Source organism: Phoenix dactylifera, chromosome 13, assembly GCF_009389715.1.
Source record: "Phoenix dactylifera cultivar Barhee BC4 chromosome 13, palm_55x_up_171113_PBpolish2nd_filt_p, whole genome shotgun sequence".
NCBI classification, from domain to species: Eukaryota; Viridiplantae; Streptophyta; class Magnoliopsida; order Arecales; family Arecaceae; genus Phoenix; species Phoenix dactylifera.
Genome location: NC_052404.1, coordinates 8,142,735 through 8,162,958, shown reverse-complemented (window position 1 = coordinate 8,162,958; position 20,224 = coordinate 8,142,735). Strand labels below are relative to the sequence as shown.

The 20,224-nt window shown below is 38.0% G+C and overlaps 2 protein-coding genes across 4 annotated transcripts; one reads left to right on the top strand and one right to left on the bottom strand.

Annotated features, from left to right (window-relative positions):
* Nucleotides 1–1,972: 1,972 nt before the first annotated feature.
* On the bottom strand, nucleotides 1,973–3,811 carry LOC103709686 (NAC domain-containing protein 68-like). Its single transcript, XM_008795147.4, has 3 exons — nucleotides 3,422–3,811; nucleotides 3,020–3,303; nucleotides 1,973–2,925 (listed from the first exon to the last, which is right to left on the bottom strand). The coding sequence occupies exons 1-3, from the start codon at nucleotides 3,600–3,602 to the stop codon at nucleotides 2,482–2,484; spliced, it is 909 nt and encodes a 302-aa protein (XP_008793369.1). The 5' UTR covers nucleotides 3,603–3,811; the 3' UTR covers nucleotides 1,973–2,481.
* Nucleotides 3,812–10,465: 6,654 nt separating this feature from the next.
* On the top strand, nucleotides 10,466–19,904 carry LOC103709685 (protein NCA1-like). 3 transcript variants are annotated; one of them, XM_026805659.2, is made up of 8 exons: nucleotides 10,466–10,639; nucleotides 11,631–11,998; nucleotides 12,090–12,312; nucleotides 12,471–12,616; nucleotides 13,401–13,488; nucleotides 13,574–13,720; nucleotides 19,169–19,318; nucleotides 19,408–19,904. In XM_026805659.2, exons 2-8 carry the CDS (start codon nucleotides 11,637–11,639, stop codon nucleotides 19,480–19,482), a joined length of 1,191 nt encoding a protein of 396 aa, XP_026661460.2. In that variant the 5' UTR covers nucleotides 10,466–10,639; nucleotides 11,631–11,636; the 3' UTR covers nucleotides 19,483–19,904. The 3 variants fall into 3 exon arrangements, with proteins under 3 accessions (XP_026661460.2, XP_038988863.1, XP_038988864.1); XM_039132935.1 differs by having other exon boundaries at nucleotides 10,468–10,639; nucleotides 11,621–11,998; XM_039132936.1 differs by lacking the exon at nucleotides 10,466–10,639 and adding an exon at nucleotides 11,003–11,021 and having other exon boundaries at nucleotides 11,621–11,998.
* The last annotated feature ends 320 nt before the right edge of the window (nucleotides 19,905–20,224 follow it).

The window sequence follows — 20,224 nt, the reverse complement described above, 5'->3', positions numbered from 1 at the left end:
AAGCTTCTTAGCAAATCTTAAATTAAGGGTAACCCGTTCGATATAAGGAAATTGTTACTGGTGGCGAAATTTGACATCTATAGACTATAATGTTCAGGTGGTACACCTCTTGTGAATAGTTTGTGATGGGCTGATTCTGCATTTATCATCCTCTTGCTCATTTTATTTAAGTTTGTTTATTTAATTGCACTAGATGTTTCATCAATAATTTTGTTAGGTCAAGAGTGCGAACTAGATAAGTTGGCAAAGTCTATTGGTGTTGATGCAAGAGACCAGGGTTTGATTTTGCCCTCCATTCTGGTATTCAGCTGGGGCGTGCACCCATCGAAAAAAGCAAGATCATGTGGTCGAGTTGATTAAGATTCTTATGCTCTTCTTAAATCTATTTCCTATGTGCTCCTTTTGCGACCTACTTGATCATTTTTTACCTCCTGTTTGTAATGTGAATCTTCGTCGTTGTTTCAAACCTTTTTAGGTTGTATCACATTCCCAGTTAATTTATCATCTCCAATGTGATAGATTATTCTTTTTCCAGCTGATTTTCCATTCAGATTATCAACTTTAGTGAACTCAGCTGTCCCTTTTCTATCAGTTGAAGTTCAGTTGCACCCTCAGAATAGGTTCTCTTGTAAATGCATTTTAGTTGAATAACATAATTTACTTGAAAGATATTGGTTCTTAAAAAATGCACAATGCATTATCTGAAACCGTCTCTGGAAGGGTACCAATTGTTACCTTCAAATATTTTTTTCATAATGTTAGAAATGTTAGTTGTAGAGAATTAGAAAATTAAGCTCATAAGAGAAACTAAAGCAGCAAATTCAAAGGGTCATGTACCTCACTTATCCAGTGACATATTGCTCATTCTACTAGTGACTTCGGTTTTTGAAAAGAGTGCTTATAATGCCCTAGAATGCTTGTAACTTTTGCTACAATTCTCCTGCTTGTTTCATCTTCCCCATATCTTATTAACATGAACTTATAGAAAGTAGAAATCCTACTACATAAGCTATTATTTGACCTCTAACCATCAACAAGAAATTGTTCTCTCCTCACTGCACTAGCATATTTTTGATTTTCTGCTTTCTATGAATGTGGTTCAATGCAGTGAGATGCAGTCAGATTTTATTTTCTGAGTTGGCAAGACATCAACAAGATGTTTGATGCGCACTATCTGGCTCCTTGATGGAATCCAGGTGGAAAATCCAGTGCATTCACAGCACAAGGGAGCAAAGTATAGAATCAAACTGGGGATTATGCATACTAGTTCGGTATGATTCTGTAAATTGGTTCCTTAATTCAAAGTTGGTGCTGCAAGTTAAGCTTGCTAAGCTTATCTGGAGCCTCTCCTCAATAGTGTCTTGGTTTTGATTATATAATCTCAAGCTTGCAAAGTAATGGAGAACCTTCTTCCTGCCGATGTTCCAATCAGATTCCGGCACTGCCTTAGGGCCACAACCAGTTTCTGAAAGCAAGATAGTATTTTGAATCAAGTATGAGTTGTTTACAACAACTGCTAATTGTGGTATCCTTATCCTGCATATCATTCCCAGCTTTGTTATCCTCACATTTCATCTACACTTCAGTTAAGACGTACGAAGTTCTCATCTGCTGCCCTCAACCCTCTGTTCTCATGTGTGGCCCGTCCTAATTTTTAGGAACTTAGTTTGCTAAGCATATGATTCATATACCACTTACAAAGAAATTTATTTTTCGTTTTAACTTCCTTTCAAACTTGCATATGCACCTGAATCCGCTTCTGTATCAACTCCCTCTTCTGGGTTGCTTCGAATAAACTACGATATTGAGTATATATTGCATTCATGTAGGCATGCAGGCAATGCCCAAGACTTTTTAATTTTTAAAAGATAACCATAACCATAGCTCGAAAGAATGTTCGCATCAAGCTGCAGGAATGCTGCTCCGATTTTTTCCGAAAACCAAACCTTTCATTTCTACAGACTAAATCAAGATTTACTTCCACAACTAAAGTCTTGTTTTCATATGTACATGTATACACCGACCAACTTTTCCCGTTTCAAAACAAATGATAACTGTTTAAATGTGCGAGAGAAAACAAAAATATAGAAAAACAAATGAATCTTACATTATAATATGTGAGAAACTTGCTACAGTGTTCATCCTCCTGCACGATAGGATGCTCAGCCGCCCTGCTCTATATACAATAGTTTTCATCATGGTCTGCTATACTACTTGGTACAGAACGTACCATACCATATCGAGAGAAAACTGATACGAAACTTAGTTTCGAATTGGTACAAATCTCATACTGTCCTATATCGAGATGTACCGATCTATATTAAAGTGTATATTGAGATAAAAATTGAAAAAAAATAGTTAGAGAACTATTTTGGTTAAAAAACATACCGTATTGTACTATACTATTTAGTATAAGATATTGATACAGATCTATCTGGCACCGAGATTAGGACTCATGGTTTCCCTGAAAACCTCCTAATATTAGAAGTGTGGCATGCTGGTTTGGCTCGGCTTCAGATACGGAGAACTGATGGTCGGGAAGTAGTACTCCTGGTTCCACATATCGATAGCAGGCGTCGCTCCAAATGCTGCTGAAGAGCTCTGCAAATCATCTAGATACAAGCCGCTAAACCAATCGCTATCCTCTTTCTGACGTTCTATCATCTGAAAGCTACCAGTGTTGCTGGTTCTCATTGCGTCAACTCCATTATCGAAAGCTTGACGTAGCTGACCTCCAGCCCAATCCAGACTGTCAAAGTCCGGGAACAACTCAGTCTCAATGTCTGATTCTGGAGTAGTCCTGAAACTTTCCGATGCCTCCATCGAATCTGTCATCTCTTCAGGGGTTCCCTTCTCCTTTTGTCGCTGTGTCTTCTCCCAGCTGTTCTTCTTGTTGTACAATCGACAAAGTACCCAGTCATCCAACTGCAAGTAAGAATGAAACAAACTCTGATTAGTCCTGCTAATCTTTGGAAAGTAAATGAGATCGAAAGGATGCTCTGTTTTTCTGATGACGCACTCTAAGACTATTCTTCTTGCTGGCGGCTCGGTTGGTGTCTGCGAGCCGGTACTCATGCATAATCCAATCAGTCTTGACTCCTTTCAGCCCCTTTCCATGGTAGAACACCAAAGACTTCTTTATCCCAAGAGGCCGACTGCTCCCCGGCGGCGAGACCGGCTTATCGGCCCCTGTTGCCTTCCAGTATCCCCTTCCGGCGGCCCGGTTAGGCCTCGACCCGTTCGGGTATTTCCTGTCGCGCGACGTGAAGAAATACCACTCCCTCTGTCCAAACAATGCCTTCTCTGCTCAAGTATCAAGCACCAAAACAAAGCAACCGAGGTTTAGAACAAACAGAACCTACGTCGAAAACTTTTGCAACGATTTATGATAGAACCAGGAGCAAGATTTTTGCAGTGGTACCTGGGAGATCCCAAGGGTCGTACTTGTAGAGATCGACCTCGGCGATGATGGGAACGGGGAGACATTGGCAAGCGACCTTGCGGCGGAGGTAATGGACGATGAGCTCCTCGTCGGTGGGATGGAATCGGAAACCCGGCGGCAGGTTGAGCTCCGTCTCGGCATCTCTTCTCCTCCCCATCATTCTCTCCTCCTTCTGCTGCTCTTCTTCTTTGTTTCTTTGGCTTGTGCAACTCGGTGGCGTTTTTCTTGTGAGCAGGAGATGGGGCTCAAGCCTCCAAGGAGCCGGAAAGGTCTTTAAATATCCATCTCTCCCTCTCCCCCCTGCATGCTGTTTTCCTCGTGGGGTCGTCGGTTGGCGCCAAGGAAGGTTCGTCCCCAATCCCCGGTACCGGGACGGGAAGCGTCTCTTTACGGGGTGGCTGGTCTTTGACTTTGTTTACGGGAATATAGGTCCAAGGCAGGGGAATATTCGACTCGGGGGCTATTCAGTATTCACGCACGTGGTGGTAAGGGAGGGGTGGGTTTTTTTTTAATTATTATTATTATTATTATTATTTTGCATAAATATTTTTCTAAATATTAAATCTCGCACGAATATCCTTCTAAAATTGATATTTGCATATACACCCTTGTCAAACACTTATTTTACTATTCTATTTTTTTATTTTTATTTTTACATATGTATCCAAGCTACCTAATGCCGTTAAAAAATTAACTATTTCAAATTAAAATAATTAAAATAATTTTAATGAGTAGATATGCAAAAAAAAAACAAGGCGAACACGATGAAAGACAAAAAGGTAATTTTAAAATTTTATTTTATTTTTAAATAATTTTCTTTCGGTTAGCCATTTTGAGTAAGGTCCTCAGTTCATAGCCTATGTAAACTAAAGAATACCATAGTTGGGTTCATGGAGGCTAACCACGAGCTTATCATAATTTTTGTGATCAGATTTGAATAGATTGGAATCCTTGGCTTGGCGATGACGTCAGAGCTTGAACGGAAAAATATGTGAGGATCCGTGCGGACGTGTGTTTAGCCTCACATCAGTTATTTGCCGAAAAGATCTTTAATATTTATATAAAATCAAGAAATCTAAATAATAACTTCTAGCTAGTTATTTTGAATAAAATTATGTGTCGTTGCATTTATTTTTTTAAAAAAAAAACAACACAAAAAAAAAACCTTAACTTCACATCTGGCAAGCCAGGCCTGCGAGCACGCGTCGTCGGATCGCCCACCGTTGCTCAGCAGATATGGCGTCACCCCTGAGGTTGTATCGAAAGGTGCGTTTGCGCGGGCTTTTCCCCACATCCTTGGCCCCCAAGTAACGTGGACTAGTCTTCACCACGAGTTTTTAACTTGGCTTCGACAGGGTCAACATTGGGTTCCTGTCTCGGTTGACCATCTCATATTCATTTATTTATATGAGAGCCTGACGTTAACGGTCAAAACGCCCCGTTTTGATGCAGTGGGAGGTGGAATGATTTGGAATAGCACTCCAAATTTCATATTCCAATAGTTTTCCAGACCAAAATTTTCAAACATGATTTGAAATATTACATTGCTTAGCATGGGAAATGTACATTCTTGGTTGTTAGCACGTGATCAGTTATTCTAAGTATTATATATATAGCAACACCAACCACCCAGAATAGTTGCCCTGGTGAGTGGCTGACACGTGTGTGTGTGTATATAAAGTTATAGAAATATATGTGTTGAGGTCGAAGTTTCCCCCACCTCAGATTTTAGCCCCCACCAAACAGGAACGAGAAAACGAGACTGCATCCCCACAGAAGGTATTGTCCGCTTTGGAGCAGGTAGAAGCCTTCCTTATGGTTTTGCCTTTTAAAAGACGCCTCCTGAGGAAAGGGTAATCGAGCCCTCCATTTAAGGTACAGACCTTTCTGCTATTCAGTCGATGTGGGACTAAGTCCGAGACTCTTTATTTCCACAATATCAGCCCCCCCGGCGGAAAGGTCTGAGCCGAGGTCAAGGGCCCCTACCTGGCGTGCCATTGTTGAAGTCGAGGTTCCCCCGACCTCAGACCTTAGCCTCCATCGAACTGGAACAGAGAAAGGAGATTGCGTCCCCATAGAAGGTATTGTCCGCTTTGGAGCAGGTAGAAGCCTTCCTTCTGGTTTTGTCCTTTAAAAGGCGCCTTCTGAGGGAAGGGTAATTGAACTCTCCATTTAAGGCACAGACCTTTCCGCTATTCAGTCGATGTGGGACTAAGTCTGAGACCCTTTATTTCCACAACAAATAAAAAAAAAGATTTGTAAGAAAATTTATAAAAGTTACATATATTGGGAGTGATGAGGCATTTTTCTTATATCAAATATCCATAGCTTAGGGAGTGCCATAGTTACATTCCTTGTTAGTTGGAGCAGTTATTTGAATCAATTATACTCTCAATTTTTTAATTCCAATCAACTAATCTAATTTTCTGCAAGAATTTATAGATAAATAAATGATCTTCAATGTCCTAAGACTGAGAAACATGAATAGACAAAATAAATGGCTTTTTCAAAGATAAGATGGAAAGACTACTGCTAGGGTTTGAATTCTCTCTCTCAAATGGAAAGGAATTCCTACTAGATGAGATTACATTGGTTTGCAATATAGCTCAAATTCACTCTCTCTAAAATCTTGCGTGACAGTTTAGCCAACCAAATCAAACAATGACACATGTCCTAACAAATCAATGACCAATCAAATCTTTGAATAATCGGCGATCAGCTATAGTTCGAGCGCTATCTCAAACTGCCCAAAAAGGAATATGGTAACCGACTAGCAGATAAGGAAAACATTCAATCACAACACACCTAAAAAGAAATACCACACCACTCCAATTAGTAGATAGGGAAAGAGCTCAACTTCCTGTCCATGAATCTCGCCACCCGAATCAAACAGATTCGCATCCCTTTCTCTATAAATATCAGGCACTCGGGCCTCCGAGGTACGATGAAATAACCTCCATCATCATGCTCTAAAACTTCTACCTTGTTTAACTCTCATGTTCTTTCTCGAAACTCTTCTTGGCTTAAGCATTGGAGGGTCCAGCCGGATATGTTTTAGCGATCTCCTTATTATTTTTTATGATTGCAGATAGATCCAGATAATGCTATACTGCTCCAACTTCACTGAGTAGAGCAACTCATCTGTCAGCCTATCCATCTGTTAAATTAAGTTTTGAGTGGCAACAACTTGCAAATAATTTCATATGCTAGTGTCATTGACTATGATTCTCCACTGGCCACGGAAATGTATCGATCACAACCGATTCTCTACAAGATGAACATGTTGTGTCATCCTACGCTCGAATGCCTCTCTTCGTAGCTTAGAAAATGATATACTCATGGATGTTTGTTCCAGGTGATATATGCACGCGTCGAGAAGGTGAGCACAATCATTATAATTATAAGTGATGGACTCTGCCAAGTTATGTGAGTTCACTTTCCAGATAACATTTTGTCACTATATATTCCACGTTCAGAAAGCTGCAAATCTCCGTGACAACACGAGAGAGAGAGAGAGAGAGAGAGAGAGAGAGAGAGAGAGAGATCAATGGATAGTCACATACAATGGAGAGAGAGAGAGAGAGAGATCAATGGATAGTCACATACAATGGATCTGGTTACACGCACAGTACTTGAATGGCTGGCGTGTGTCTCTTGGGCAGGTTCACTGCATCTCAGTTGCCCTCGAGTTGAATACATTGATGTGTTTAGTAGTAATCTTTCCCACAAATTCTCGAACCAGGTCGTTGCTCGGTACTGCCAAAGGTGTCTTATTTGGTGGCATCTGACGTCTCCCTGAGGCCGTGGGAGTCATCTTTCTCGTCCACTTTCTTTTGCCTCCGCTGCCGACGCGAACGTTGGAGAGGGTGAAGACGCTTCTCTGTTACATGCTGCCAATTTGAGTTCGGATGCTATCTGGAAACACTATCAACCAGAATTAAAGCACTGAAGTCGCGAGCAATGTGCATGGATTCTCTTTTGTCCAAAAGCTGGTAGTGATTAGTGAAACACATGATGCACACTCTAGGGTGACTCAGCCAATCGGTTCATGTGGGTAGTCTAGGCTTGTAATGGTGATTTCTAGATGGTTGTTGCCCTCTTTTCCGGGAATATTCATGGTTAACATTGTCATGTCTGGGTTTCATCAAGAAAGTATCCAACCCTCGGCACGAGATAAACTTTAGAGTAAGTTACAAAAATTCTTCTGAACTTTACATTTATTGCACTTATATTCAATAGTTTGTAAAACTTCTAGTGAAACCGTTTATCCCATATGAAAAGTTAGAATTACTTTTGAGTGGAAAGAAGGTACACATATTCTTATATCCTTAGATGGTTATTATATCACTTAATGTTATTTTGGTTATTTTTTATTTTTTTTTCTAATATGGCATTTGAGTCTCATTTAAGGTTTATAGTTTGACTAACATTTTGTTAATTTATGGGTTAAAGTGTTGGATAAAAAAAAACTCAAGAGCTATTTGGATGATTGGACTGAAAATTCTATAAAATTCATAAATTGGGGCTATATATTTATAGGATTATAGGTTGGAGTAGGTCTATATTTATAAATATCCAAGAATAGTTTTGGAATGGGCTGACCTGAATCCCATAAGGGGAAAAAAATAATTTATGAATATTCCTTGGTATTTTTCTTTTTTTTCTTTCTATAGGATTTGGGCCGGCCTACTCCAAAGCTATTTCTGAATATTTATGAATATAGGCCTATCTGGCCTATAATCCTACGATCTTGCTGGTTATATTGGCCCAAACCATGAATCTTATAGAATTTTCAATCCAATTATTCAAACAAGCTCTTAGAGAGATAAGTGTAGATTTTTCAAACTATTAGGTATACGTATAATTTATCATTAATCTCATACAGGCTACGTAATTTACTCTAAAGTTTATAATGGATATGATGCAACCTTAAGATGCTAATTTGCAAAGTCCTTAGATGTCAAGCATGCATTTGGGATTTGATTGAACTGATCAACGAGCACAATGAAAAAATTCATTTACATAATTCTCGTGAAATATTTGAAATTGATAATGATTTTTCTTATCATGTCATAGATTTGTCACTTTTTTATCTTCATATATATCCTTAAAGGTATTTTAGTCACTTTAATTTTAGACCGCTAATCCAACAAAACGTGTGTTCTGAGTATATATACAAATATCAATTTTAGAAGTGTATTTATGCAAAATTTAATATTTAGGAGTGTATATATGTAAAAAATTTAATTATTAAAGCAATCCATATGAAGGCAAAACCTTCCGTGTGCAGACCGCAGCCTTGGCCAGTGGACAAATTAGATAGAGATACAAATGTACATTTTTTCTAATATATATATATATATATATATATATATATATATATATATATATATATATATAGGTCGAATCTAAGATTATTTATCTATCTAGAGACTTAGACAAATATACTAATTACAAGTAAATAGAACAAATATGCGTATATATATATACCTACCTACCTACATATATACATACATACATACATACATACATACATACATACATACATACATACATACATACATACATACATATATATATATATATATATATATATATATATATATATATATATATATATATATATATATATATATGCAAAGTTGAAAAAAATAAAGAAGGATAAATATGCAAAATAAGTTTTTTAATGAAAGTATACATATAAATATCAATTTTGGGAGGATATTCATGCACAATCTAATATTTAGAAGGGTATATATATATATATATAAATATTCTTTTAATTATTAAAATAACCTATGTGAATGTAAAAGCTATAGTGCATAGTCTGCAGCCTCGGTCGATGGATAGATTAGATAGGGATACAAACATACATTTTTACTAAACTACTCACGCGCGCACACACACATAAATATATATGTATGTACGTATGTATTTATATGTATATATGTATGTTATATAGACATACATACATATATGTGTATGTGTACATATATAAACCTAAAGATAGGGAGTTATTGTAGGAAATATGTTTGTATCTTTAAATAAATCTTTAGCTATTATTGAAAAGGGAATCATAACCCAAATTGAGGATCAAAGGGTGATATTTGAATTCTGCACTAAACCGAAAGAATTATTTCTAAATAAGCAAAAAGAAGTAATTGAATACAAAAAAAAATAAGTGTTACATATATGGAATAATCACGTAAAAAAATTTAAATTATTTGGTGTTTTCAGTTTTTTCTAAACTTTAATTTAGTATATTTAGAATATCAAACTTTTAAATTCGTTCAATTCAAATCCTGTTTTTGAATTCTATTTGACTGCGGCGCCAAAATTGTTACGTGATGTCACATAAGGCATTATCCTCTTCTGTCATTTAAGCTGGTCGCGTGACATCACGTGACAATTTCGTCATGTAGGCAGGCGAAATCCATAACTAGAATCCAAATTAAATAAATTTTAAAATTCGATTATCTGATAGTACTAAATTAAAATTTAGAATAAAATTTAAAAGCTGCAAGTGGTTCAGATTTTTTTTGCACAATTATTCCTATATATATATATATATATATATATAGAGAGAGAGAGAGAGAGAGAGAGAGAGAGAGAGAGAGAGAGAGAGAGAGATGTTTTAGTGGATCGAGAGCCTATTATAATCTTGGTCGCTAGTCGTTTCTTATCGTATGAGAGAGAGAGAGAGAGAGAGAGAGAGAGAGATGTTTTAGTGGATCGAGAGCCTATTATAATCTTGGTCGCTAGTCGTTTCTTATCGTATAATAATTTGCCGACGATAGGATTGCTCGCTTGGATGATACTTACAAAGGTTTTAGAATGGTTGGGACATAGCATGGAAAATTTAAAATTAGCCCCTCTTAGGTAAAAATTTATTTGCTGATGATGTGGACGGCTCATCCAATGCCATCACCTCTATGAAGTTTCCAGGGATTTTGATTGGTTCACTGGGCCTGGTCCCCCAATGTAATAATTTCTCATTATCCACGGCTTTTCGCATATTTCACAATTCTGTACATCGTCATAAATTTCTATTTTTTCTCTACCTGGGAAATTAGAAGAAAAGCAATCCACTCGCTTTAATCCCGATCGGATCCCTCTTCCGTCCTCTCGATCTCTGCTCCAGCGACTGCCACTCTGGGACCAAGTCCGCGACTCCTGCCACTCGCGCGATCGGCCCCCGTACGCCTTTCTCTTCTTCTTTCTTTCTCCCCCTCCTCCAATCTACGTCGCTTTTCCTTTGATTCGATACGAGTTCGTGCAGTGGGTCATGTCATTTGCTCTGATTCCGTCGGGATTAGGGTTTGAATTGGGGAAAATTTGGCAGGGGAAGGAATTCAGGGCGGATGCCTAGGGTTAGGGTCTCTTGATAGGGTTTGGCGGATATTTGGACGGGTTTAGGGCGGATCTGTATGAGACGAGATGGGGTTTGAGGAAGGTCAGGTTGATTCTTGGGCTCCTATTATCTCTTATAGATTACTGAGATGGTGAATTGTTTCCCCTTCTCTAGGCGGACGGTGCGAAGGTGTGATGAGTTTGTTCGGTTTCTTGTTTAAACAAAAAGGTTCGGTTTTTTTAATTATATTCATTCTAAGTTAATTCATGGGTAATCTTTTAAACTTCCAGTCGACAGTTTTGATGCGAACTTTTAGGAGAATGATTCTCAGCTGTCCACGTCAAGAGAAATGTCATTTGGTTTATAAAATTGAAAAAGAAAATAATAAGAAGGAAACTACATGTTCACTATTCAATCAAGAATTATCTTAGGTTTTCCTTTTCAGTACGCGATAAATATTTTAGTTGTAATATTTCCAGTGTACAAGGGGTTCGTTTTTTTTTTTTTAATTATTTTTTGCTGTGACCATTTGAACGGACCATGTGAGCTATACTGGTATTTAATTAACATGCCGATTAGTGCTTAATAATGACACTTCAACGTAAATAGTTGTTAAGAAAGAGCTACCTGTTCTTGTACAGATTGATGCTTATCGATATTGAATGAACTGGCATGCCTAAGAAAATCAAAATAGAGTTTAGGACAATTGACTTGTGATATATGACTTGTTTAATTGGCCTGTTCTGAGGCCTTCATAAGGAAAAATTTACATATTACAGTCCCCATTAGATTTTGCAGTAATGCTTTATCTGTATATATCAATGCAGTGAAAACTTGAGCAATATGAGTTCTGTTTGTCCATTTGCTAGAGGAGCTTCTGCTGATGGTGGCTGCGCTATGAAACATGAGGAGAATCACAGTCAACAACAGGCAAAGTGTGATGATAATGTAGATACAAAGAACAGTGGTACTGCTTCTATTGATGTTGGCTGTCCTATGAAACATGAGGGCGATTACAATAAACATCAAGCAGACTGTGATGATAAAGCAGATACAAAAAGCAATGATTCTGCTGTAGTATCTCCGAAATGTCCCTTTGGATATGATTCTCATACATTTAAGCTTGGTCCTCTAAGCTGCATGATTTGCCAAGCATTGCTTTATCAAAGTAGCAAATGCTTGCCCTGTGCCCATAAATTCTGCAAGTGAGTAGAGCATACAGCAAATGGCATGTCATGCACTTTTCTCATAGAAAAACAATGTTGTAATGTTCTTACCTGTCACTTGTTTCAACAGAGCATGCATCTCTCGCTTTAAGGATTGTCCATTGTGTGGTGCTGACATAGAGAAGATTGAGCCTGACACAGATCTTCAGGTCACTGTTGATCGCTTCATTAATGGCCACGCTAGAATCAAGAGAGTGAATGCAGATGGGCAAGAAGTAGATGGACAGAAAAATGTGATATATGGGGATGTTTCTATGGAGAGGGGGGCTTTTCTAGTGCAACAAGCTATGAGGGTGAGTAAAAAACTATGCTATTTGGCTAGTAACATTTCTACTGGATATTCTAGAAAATTAAAATAAATGGTCTCCATCTAGGTCAGTTTAGTAATATCCTACCATGCACACAACTTTGGTTGACTGTCTCATAGTCAGGCTTTCTGTTTTATCTGCAGGCTTTCCGTGCACAGAATATAGAAAGTGCAAAATCAAGACTTAGTCTTTGTGCAGCGGATATCCGGGAACAATTACAGACATCAGACAACACATCAGAGTTATGTTCACAACTTGGGGCTGTCCTAGGAATGCTAGGGGACTGCTGGTGTGTCTCTTTTCCATACTTGTTTTCTCAATTTCTGTTTGTGAAATTTGTCCAGTCTGCAATTGCATATAGGCTTTTACATATTAACACCACTTCACTAATGAGGGTTTGTCACTTGTGAGAATATCTTAAACTCAAGTCATATAATTGTCCATATTCTGGTAGTATGTTGATCCCTTCATTCTAAGTCATGGCCCTTAGCTTTAGGCAAATTGAATTCTTGCTGGAACCCTAACAGCATCTTGAAATCAGCAATATGCTTGCCTCTGTGCACAATGTTTTGGAAGAATGTAGGTGGCAAAGGTGGCGCTAGGCAGGTGCCAAGAGGTTGAGGCAACCCTAAGAACAGTAAATTCAAAAAAAAGGGAGAAATATAGGCAATAGTTGTACCTCAAAACTGAAAGATAAATATCAAATAAGATGCTGTAGGTCAGTGGGAAGTACCAACTTGGCAGCATTCAATACTAATTCATAAGTCACTCTCATCCTCAATACTTAACATGATGTAGGTCATTGAGATGGGTGCCTAGGTAGCCTTTTTTTTTTTAAGTTCTTACCTCTTTGAAATTTTAGTTTTAGCTCATCTTTATTATATCCATTGTGTTCAAGTTAGATTGAACTCAGCAATATGTCTGTCTCATGCTTCCAGAGAAGTCCTATAGATTGAGTATCATAATTTCATTGATTCTCATATGCTTGAATGATTCTGAATTGATACTTGTTATGGTGCTCATGCTATAATTAATGTGTGTTACATTTTTGTTCTTACGTGTGGGCAATGCAGTCGAGCAATGGGTGATACTGGTTCAGCAGTTACTTGTTATGAAGAGAGTGTTGAATTCCTTTCAAAGTTGCCTGCAGAAGATCTGGAGGTTGGCATTCTGGCTTTTGTTCTTAAGTCTCCGACATTAGAAATTGTTGGATTGATTTTTGGAATTTAACCGTATTCTTCTACAGTTGGTACACACGCTATCAGTTTCATTGAATAAAATTGGAGATCTTCGGTATTATGATGGAGACCTAAAATCTGCAAAAACTTATTACACACAATCTTTGAATGTTCGTCGAAATGCAGTCAAAGAGCATCCTAATGTATCTTCCCAGGTTAGCATTTGTCCTTTACCTTTTACTTTCTTGCCATTAGTTTCTTCATGGTAAATATTCTGATACACATATACCTCTTTTGAAAGTTCAGTTAAACCAAATAACTTATTTGCGGTGTGCTTTTTTGTAGCCATGTAAAATGATGCATGCCACCCCTAACTAGCATCTTTCTATGAAATTTTAGTTGCGTGTTAGGATTTTATTTTCTAGTATTCTTATGACAGTAGGCGTTTTTAAGTTATAATTGACCCTTGGGAAGGCCTACATCTAGTAGCTGATGCTGGAGCATTCTTTTGATTGTTGATGTTTTCCTAATGTTGTTTGAGTTGTACCAGGTTTAGGTTATGCAATTTTATATTAACTCTATATGAGTTTTCAGGTTGATTTTGGTTTAGGTTCTGATAGCCTATGTTAAGTAGAAGTAATATTTAAGAGTAGATGTGTGTGTGTGAGAGAGTTCGGTAAGTCTTAAATGCATTAGGTTCAGTTTTTGGTGAGAAATGATCTAGACAGTAGTATGAAATAAGGATTCTAGATAGGAGTTCTAAGCAAAATCCTTTGAACTTTTGACTTTCAAGGGTAAAGAAAAAATAAATTTAGTTGTTTTGTAGGTAAGATGTAGAGTTATTTCTTCTACCTTTTTTTAAAAAAATTGATATTTCTAGAATCTTTTACCTCAAAGGAGAATTGAGTTTGATAAGCCTATAGGAATACATTTTTGGGGGGCCAAATAACTCAAAGTAAAATCAATCGACTTATTTGGTGAAGTAAAATTAGTTTGATTAATTAAACTAGTGTTTCTTTCTTGGACATGATACGTATGATCTTATAGTTGTTGGAAAGTGATCTTTTATGTCCTCGCTGATGGTTTCTTGTTTCATTAAAATCATGATTTAAATATGCTCCATTTTATTTCACCCTATTTTTTTGCACTTAAAAGAAATGGAAAAAGTCTTATGATCTGTGAGTGGATCTATAATCCAATGTGATTTGACCCCTTGTATGATTTGTGATATGATCCCAATCTTAACAACAATGCCAACATTTATAGGTCTCAACTTTTGCTAGCCTAGACACCACTATGCTACCTTCATTTGGGTCTCAAAGCTTCATCACCATAACATTCCTTCAGCAACTGCTTGTGTCTCATATTACTAAAACTTGGCCTAGCATTTTTGGATAATGTAGTTTGTCTAAAGCCTAAGCCCCAGTTGTAGCACCAATGCAATGGCCAATTTTCTTGCCAAGGATGTGGTCAATGGATATGATTTTTCTGTGAGCATTTTTGACTTTAGTCATTCTTTTGATTTTTAGTGGTAGAGGTTAAATATTTATATAAAATATCTCCTTTGTATGAGTTATGTCACTTGTTGAAAAGGCTTAAACCAAGGGTTGAACTTCCGACGGGATGGGGGGCACTCCGACTGTCCTGTCCTATTTCCATGATTTAATGGAACCTGAGATGGGTGTAGGATACCGAATCCTTCATCCATGGCTTGTCTTGCTTTCATCCCAGTCGGAACACCCAACAGTAGGGCCGTCCTGGCCATGTAGGGCTGGAATTGGGCCTATGCCGACCTGAGGCGCATCAAGCCAAGTCAACTTTGGGTCTGGCTATGAGTTAGGCAGGAACGACTCAGCTTTATGCCTCTTCTGTCCTGTCTGCGACACGCCTTTGTTTGAGAATGAGCCAATGATTGGGGACTCTTGAAGCTGGGATTTAACATGCATCAATGGAAGGGGGAGGAATGCTTTGGTCGTAGGGGGAGAGAGTGGAAAAAGGGGAGGGATCAACAGGAAGGAGGAGCAACGAAGGGAAAAAATGGCTAGAAGGTACAGGGTGGAGTGTTTTTTTTTAATTTTCAGTCTTTAGCTTTGAAATACTTAAGTATAATATTTTTTGTTTTTTTGAAACAAGCTTGATGGTTGGTCACAGTGTTAGCGGGGGAAATTTAAAACTCGTGCATGAGTTCCCCACAATTAACATAAATTTTTCCATAAAAATAATATTATATAAAAAATCAAAAATATAGAAAATTGAACCCCACATTCGATGTTAAGTTTTTCATCAAAATAATATTATATAAAAAATAAAAAAGTACCCTATATTCAACATTAAATTTTCCCAAAATATTTTTATGTAAAAATTCAAAAAATATAGAATCAAATCCCACATTCAACATTGAATTTTTTTTTCTCAAAATAATACTATATAAAAAGTAAAAATACATAGAAAAGGGAATATATATTATATTCTATATGTATAAAAAATATTATATATTTAAAAAATAATACTATATAAGAAACAAAATATATATATAAAAAAAACATCCTAAGAAATATGCAGTTCATTCTTTATTTTTAATGGATATAAAAATTTTGACAATATTTTTTGCTAATCCTGCGATTCTCTAATAGCAGTATTTTCAAATGCAAGAGAATGGGTCACCATGTTAATTGCTTGGAGCAGCAATTAAGCCAATTAAACAATAATAACACAATTATGTATATACACTTAATAGATTTTACTCATGTTTATTTTGTTATACAATATGACAGTTTTTCTTACTTCTCAGCCACTTATGTGACATGTAAATATCAAACTGAAGGCAAATGCGATTGGTTATGCGACCAAACTCTATGCAGTAAAAATTGCCACTTTTTTGTCAAATCATATCATTTTTTGCCTTGTCAAGGGCTCGTGATCGTTGCTTGGTAATCAATGATCTACAATAATCTAGAAGGCCCACAAGAAATTATAGTGATCTATTTAAGTAAATATATGAAAAAGATGGTATAATCCAAAAGGTGTCAGAATATTTAACCAAAGGGTTTCTGTGATATTGTAGGAATTGTACACTGCAAGTGGGGCTTCAAATGGGTTGGGTCTAGGTCAGTCCATCCTTGCTTGAGCTTAGCTAAGATTAATTAAGTTTGGTGCCAATAAGCCATCCTTGAGCTTGCAGGGCTTGCTAGGCATCGAAATCATAATAGAGACCAGGCTTGCGAGCGGCGAGTGCCCTTTGTAAGTTGCGAGCGGTGAGTGCCCTTTGTAAGTTGCGAGCGGTGAGTGCCCTTTGTAAGTTGCGAGCGGTGAGTGCCCTTTGTAAGTTGCGAGCTTGTCAAACCATAGGCGCCTTTCCACCCCCTTTCTTTTTTGAATTAGAAAGAATGGTATGGGGGGATGGAAGATAAAGAAAGGGATCGAGGGGCTTTATGATCGGAGAAAAGGAAGGGGCATGATTGATGTGTCACTGGGTCAGTGGAGAACCTGTAGGAAGGGGGGACGACCTGCCGAATTTACATAAGAAATTGCCAACATGAACACAAACGAAATCGTCGAATTTCATATAAAAACAAAACAAACCACTTCTATTTTTGGAGCTGAGGTATATGAAGAATTGCCTTTTGGTCTCTTTTGTCCAGTGGTTAGGATATCGTCTTTTTATGTCGAAGGCATGGGTTTGATTCCTGTAAGGGATATGTACTTATCTTCGGCTAGCAACATCATTGCTGAGTGATCGCTTGCTATTTGGTTTGCAAAGGTGGTCTGGAAGCTTCCCCTCTCCTAGCAAGCAAGTTGAGATGAGATCACCACTTCTAAGTAATGGACTTCCTTGAATTCTTCCTTAGCCTTAGATGTCCTTTCTATCATAGATTCTCGAACCTCCGACGGAAAGAATTTCAATGCATGCTGCGTTCTTTCTCTCCTCTTAGCCACATCTCTTTCGCAACCCCCCCCCCCCCCGCGGGCCCGCCCGCTGCAGCATGCGCGCACGCACACACACACATTTCAGTATGAAGAGAGACTAAGGCATTGAATAGGTGTTTCTGAGCTTGGAGGGGATGTGGAAGCTAAGCAAAGGCAGGGGCTGTTAAGGGGCCAATGGGTGCAATTATATAGGCATGAAGGAGGAAGATGAAAGCAGTCTTGAAGGTAGGTTGGCCAAGATTGGAGGGGATGCTGAGATGTGGAGGGGTGCCTAGTGAAGGATGTTGAGGTGCTGGTGGGCTATGCTAGATGGATTTGGGTTCGCCTGCAGTTTTGTGTCTAAGCATCATATCCTTTTAACATATGAGAATTTCTTCTTTAGGAGCCATGTCCAAGTGTTCTACATGTGTCTTTAAGTGTTGAGAGCAGGTCATCCAAGCTAAATTGAAGGGTTCGAGGTACATAGTTGGCGGGCATAACCACAGGCAAATGGAGGCAAGAAAGGTGGCCTTGAAGGGTGTGGTTGTGGTTACGAAGGACAGAGGAAGGGAATGGGTGGTGAAGATTAGTCAAGGGGCTGTTGAAGATGGAGATGGCAATGGAGGGATAAGGAGATGGCTAGCGTTTAGTGTCTGGGTTGGGGGCTGCTTGAAATCGGCCTTATTTATTCTTACTGTAATTGTAAAGGCCCAATCCAGTTTGAAGCTGTTAAGGATTTTCCGTAAAGCTCCTCAAGTTGAGCGCATTTCTAGCCCTGCTTGCAGTGCAATATAATTTTATTTAAGCTGAAAATTAGATCTTTGCTTCCAATTTTAAGACCCTTCGTGCACAAATTGTATTGAGATGTTAAGGACAGAATTTTGGTTTTTTAGGAAACTAGGTGAATGCTACGGTGAAGCGAGCCGTAATGGACCTCGTTCTAAATTTTGAACCTTATCCGTTTGTTGACGAGCTTGCCGAGCACTTCACGTAGAACTGAAGGTGAAGTTGCATTGGTGACTTGATGTTATGACTTGTCTGTGTTTTTGCTTTAGTTTTTATTTTAGAAAAACACATGCTTATTTTTCAATCTATGCATTTTTGGGCCCTAAACTAATCCTAACCCTAGTACAGATGGTAAAACAATGTAAAAATAAAATAAATGGTGTCAACATGTGCAACGACACCATAAATTGTAACGAGTGTTGGTATGATACTGTGTTGGACTGGTCCCTCATTGTATGGGTACTGGTACTGGTATTTTAATCCCTGGTTGGAAGGATAAGTACTATAAATTGCCAATAATATATTTTGCAACACCAAGAAAAAGCGATAATTGAATTAACGAAGCTTAGCATGAATTGCCAATTATCTACCTTGTTTGTCTAAGTTCCCTTACCAATTACGAACATTTGTCATTTGAAAAAGGAATAACCATGGTGAATCTCCAGTATGTGTTCTTTTATGTTGTTTGTTAACTACCTAAACAAGAGTTGGCTCTTCTCACCGGAAAAAAAAAAAGAAAAGAGTTGGCTCTTCTCACCAAAAGAAAAAAAAAAGAAAAAAGTTGGCTCTTCTGACCAAAAAAAAGAAAAAGTTGGCTCTTATCTTTAGGTCTTCACAGTTATACCGATTAACCCTTCTATAAACACACATCATTTTCAGAAAACCTCAATGGTTTTGAAGTACTTAAGCTGTGATCGATCCCTCTCTCCCCTCATGATGCGAGGAAACGATGCTAACTTATTTTTATATAGGTTGTTGATGTTGCAATTTCTCTTGCCAAAGTTGCCGATGTGGATAGGAATCTTGGCAGCGAGGATGTGGCAGTTGATGGATTTGAGGAAGCCATAGAATGCCTAGAATCTCTGAAGTTGGATTCCAATGAAGCTGGTTTAGAGCAACGGGTACCTGTGTCCATCTTTTGTCACCTTGCACTTTTGTTTTTGGGCCCTTGTATATATTCTATACTGATATTCCTGATACGCATGTGCAGCGTCGCTCTGTACTCGATTTCTTGCACAGCCAGCTTGCTGACAAACACACCCCCGTCTCGGACTCTTCTGTCTGAGGAGACTGCCAAAGACACGAGTGATGCATCATGAACATCTGGATCTGTGCAATCATGGTAATGAATAGCGCGCGTGCGCACGAGATATATAAACTAGGCATATTCTCTGCTGTGTTTCCCACCTGGCACATAATACCTTGCCACTCATGGTGAGGGTCTATTGAAGTGTGATATTAAGCATATGCTACATGGTCATTTAGATCAAGCACATTCCTAGGGCCTGGTAGCCTTGTGGCATGTTCCTATTGAAGCGATATTAAGCATATGCCCCTATCCTTCACCTGATTTTTTGTTCGAAATGTATGAAATACATAAAGGCCAATTATGACTTGGCATTTGTATTCATAATGCACTTGGTTGTAACTTGGATCTGTCAGAAAATAATACCAGACCTTCAGCAAGGTAGTCTTGAATCAGCTATACAAACTGTGTCTTGTTATTCTAGCAGGTTACTTTATTTTTGTTCATGAGCATTTAGGAACATGCCTTTGTTCCAACATTCCTCTATCCAGTACAAATTTTGTATCGATATCTATGTAATTGTCTACATTTGCAGCTGACAGATTTTACCAACATTTTGTCCAAAGTGGTTAAACCTCCATGACTTCCATAAGATGAAGGAATTTTTACTTCTTTTGCACAAAAGTCGGCATTGAGCAATCGTTTTTGATGGCTGCCTTTCTTGCTCTTGTTGGTCGGTGATTTCAAGCCTGAAACTGATAGGAAGTTATGGAAATTTGCA

Coding starts and splice junctions, on each gene's coding strand:
- LOC103709685 (XM_026805659.2), top strand. CDS start 11,637: ATGAGTTCTGTTTGTCCATTTGCTAGAGGAGCTTCTGCTGATGGTGGC. Junction 12,313..12,470: donor TAGTGCAACAAGCTATGAGG/GTGAGTAAAAAA, acceptor TTTTATCTGCAG/GCTTTCCGTGCACAGAATAT. Junction 12,617..13,400: donor GGAATGCTAGGGGACTGCTG/GTGTGTCTCTTT, acceptor TGGGCAATGCAG/TCGAGCAATGGGTGATACTG.
- LOC103709686 (XM_008795147.4), bottom strand. CDS start 3,602: ATGATGGGGAGGAGAAGAGATGCCGAGACGGAGCTCAACCTGCCGCCG. Junction 3,304..3,421: donor CGACCCTTGGGATCTCCCAG/GTACCACTGCAA, acceptor ATACTTGAGCAG/AGAAGGCATTGTTTGGACAG. Junction 2,926..3,019: donor GCAAGAAGAATAGTCTTAGA/GTGCGTCATCAG, acceptor TCTTACTTGCAG/TTGGATGACTGGGTACTTTG.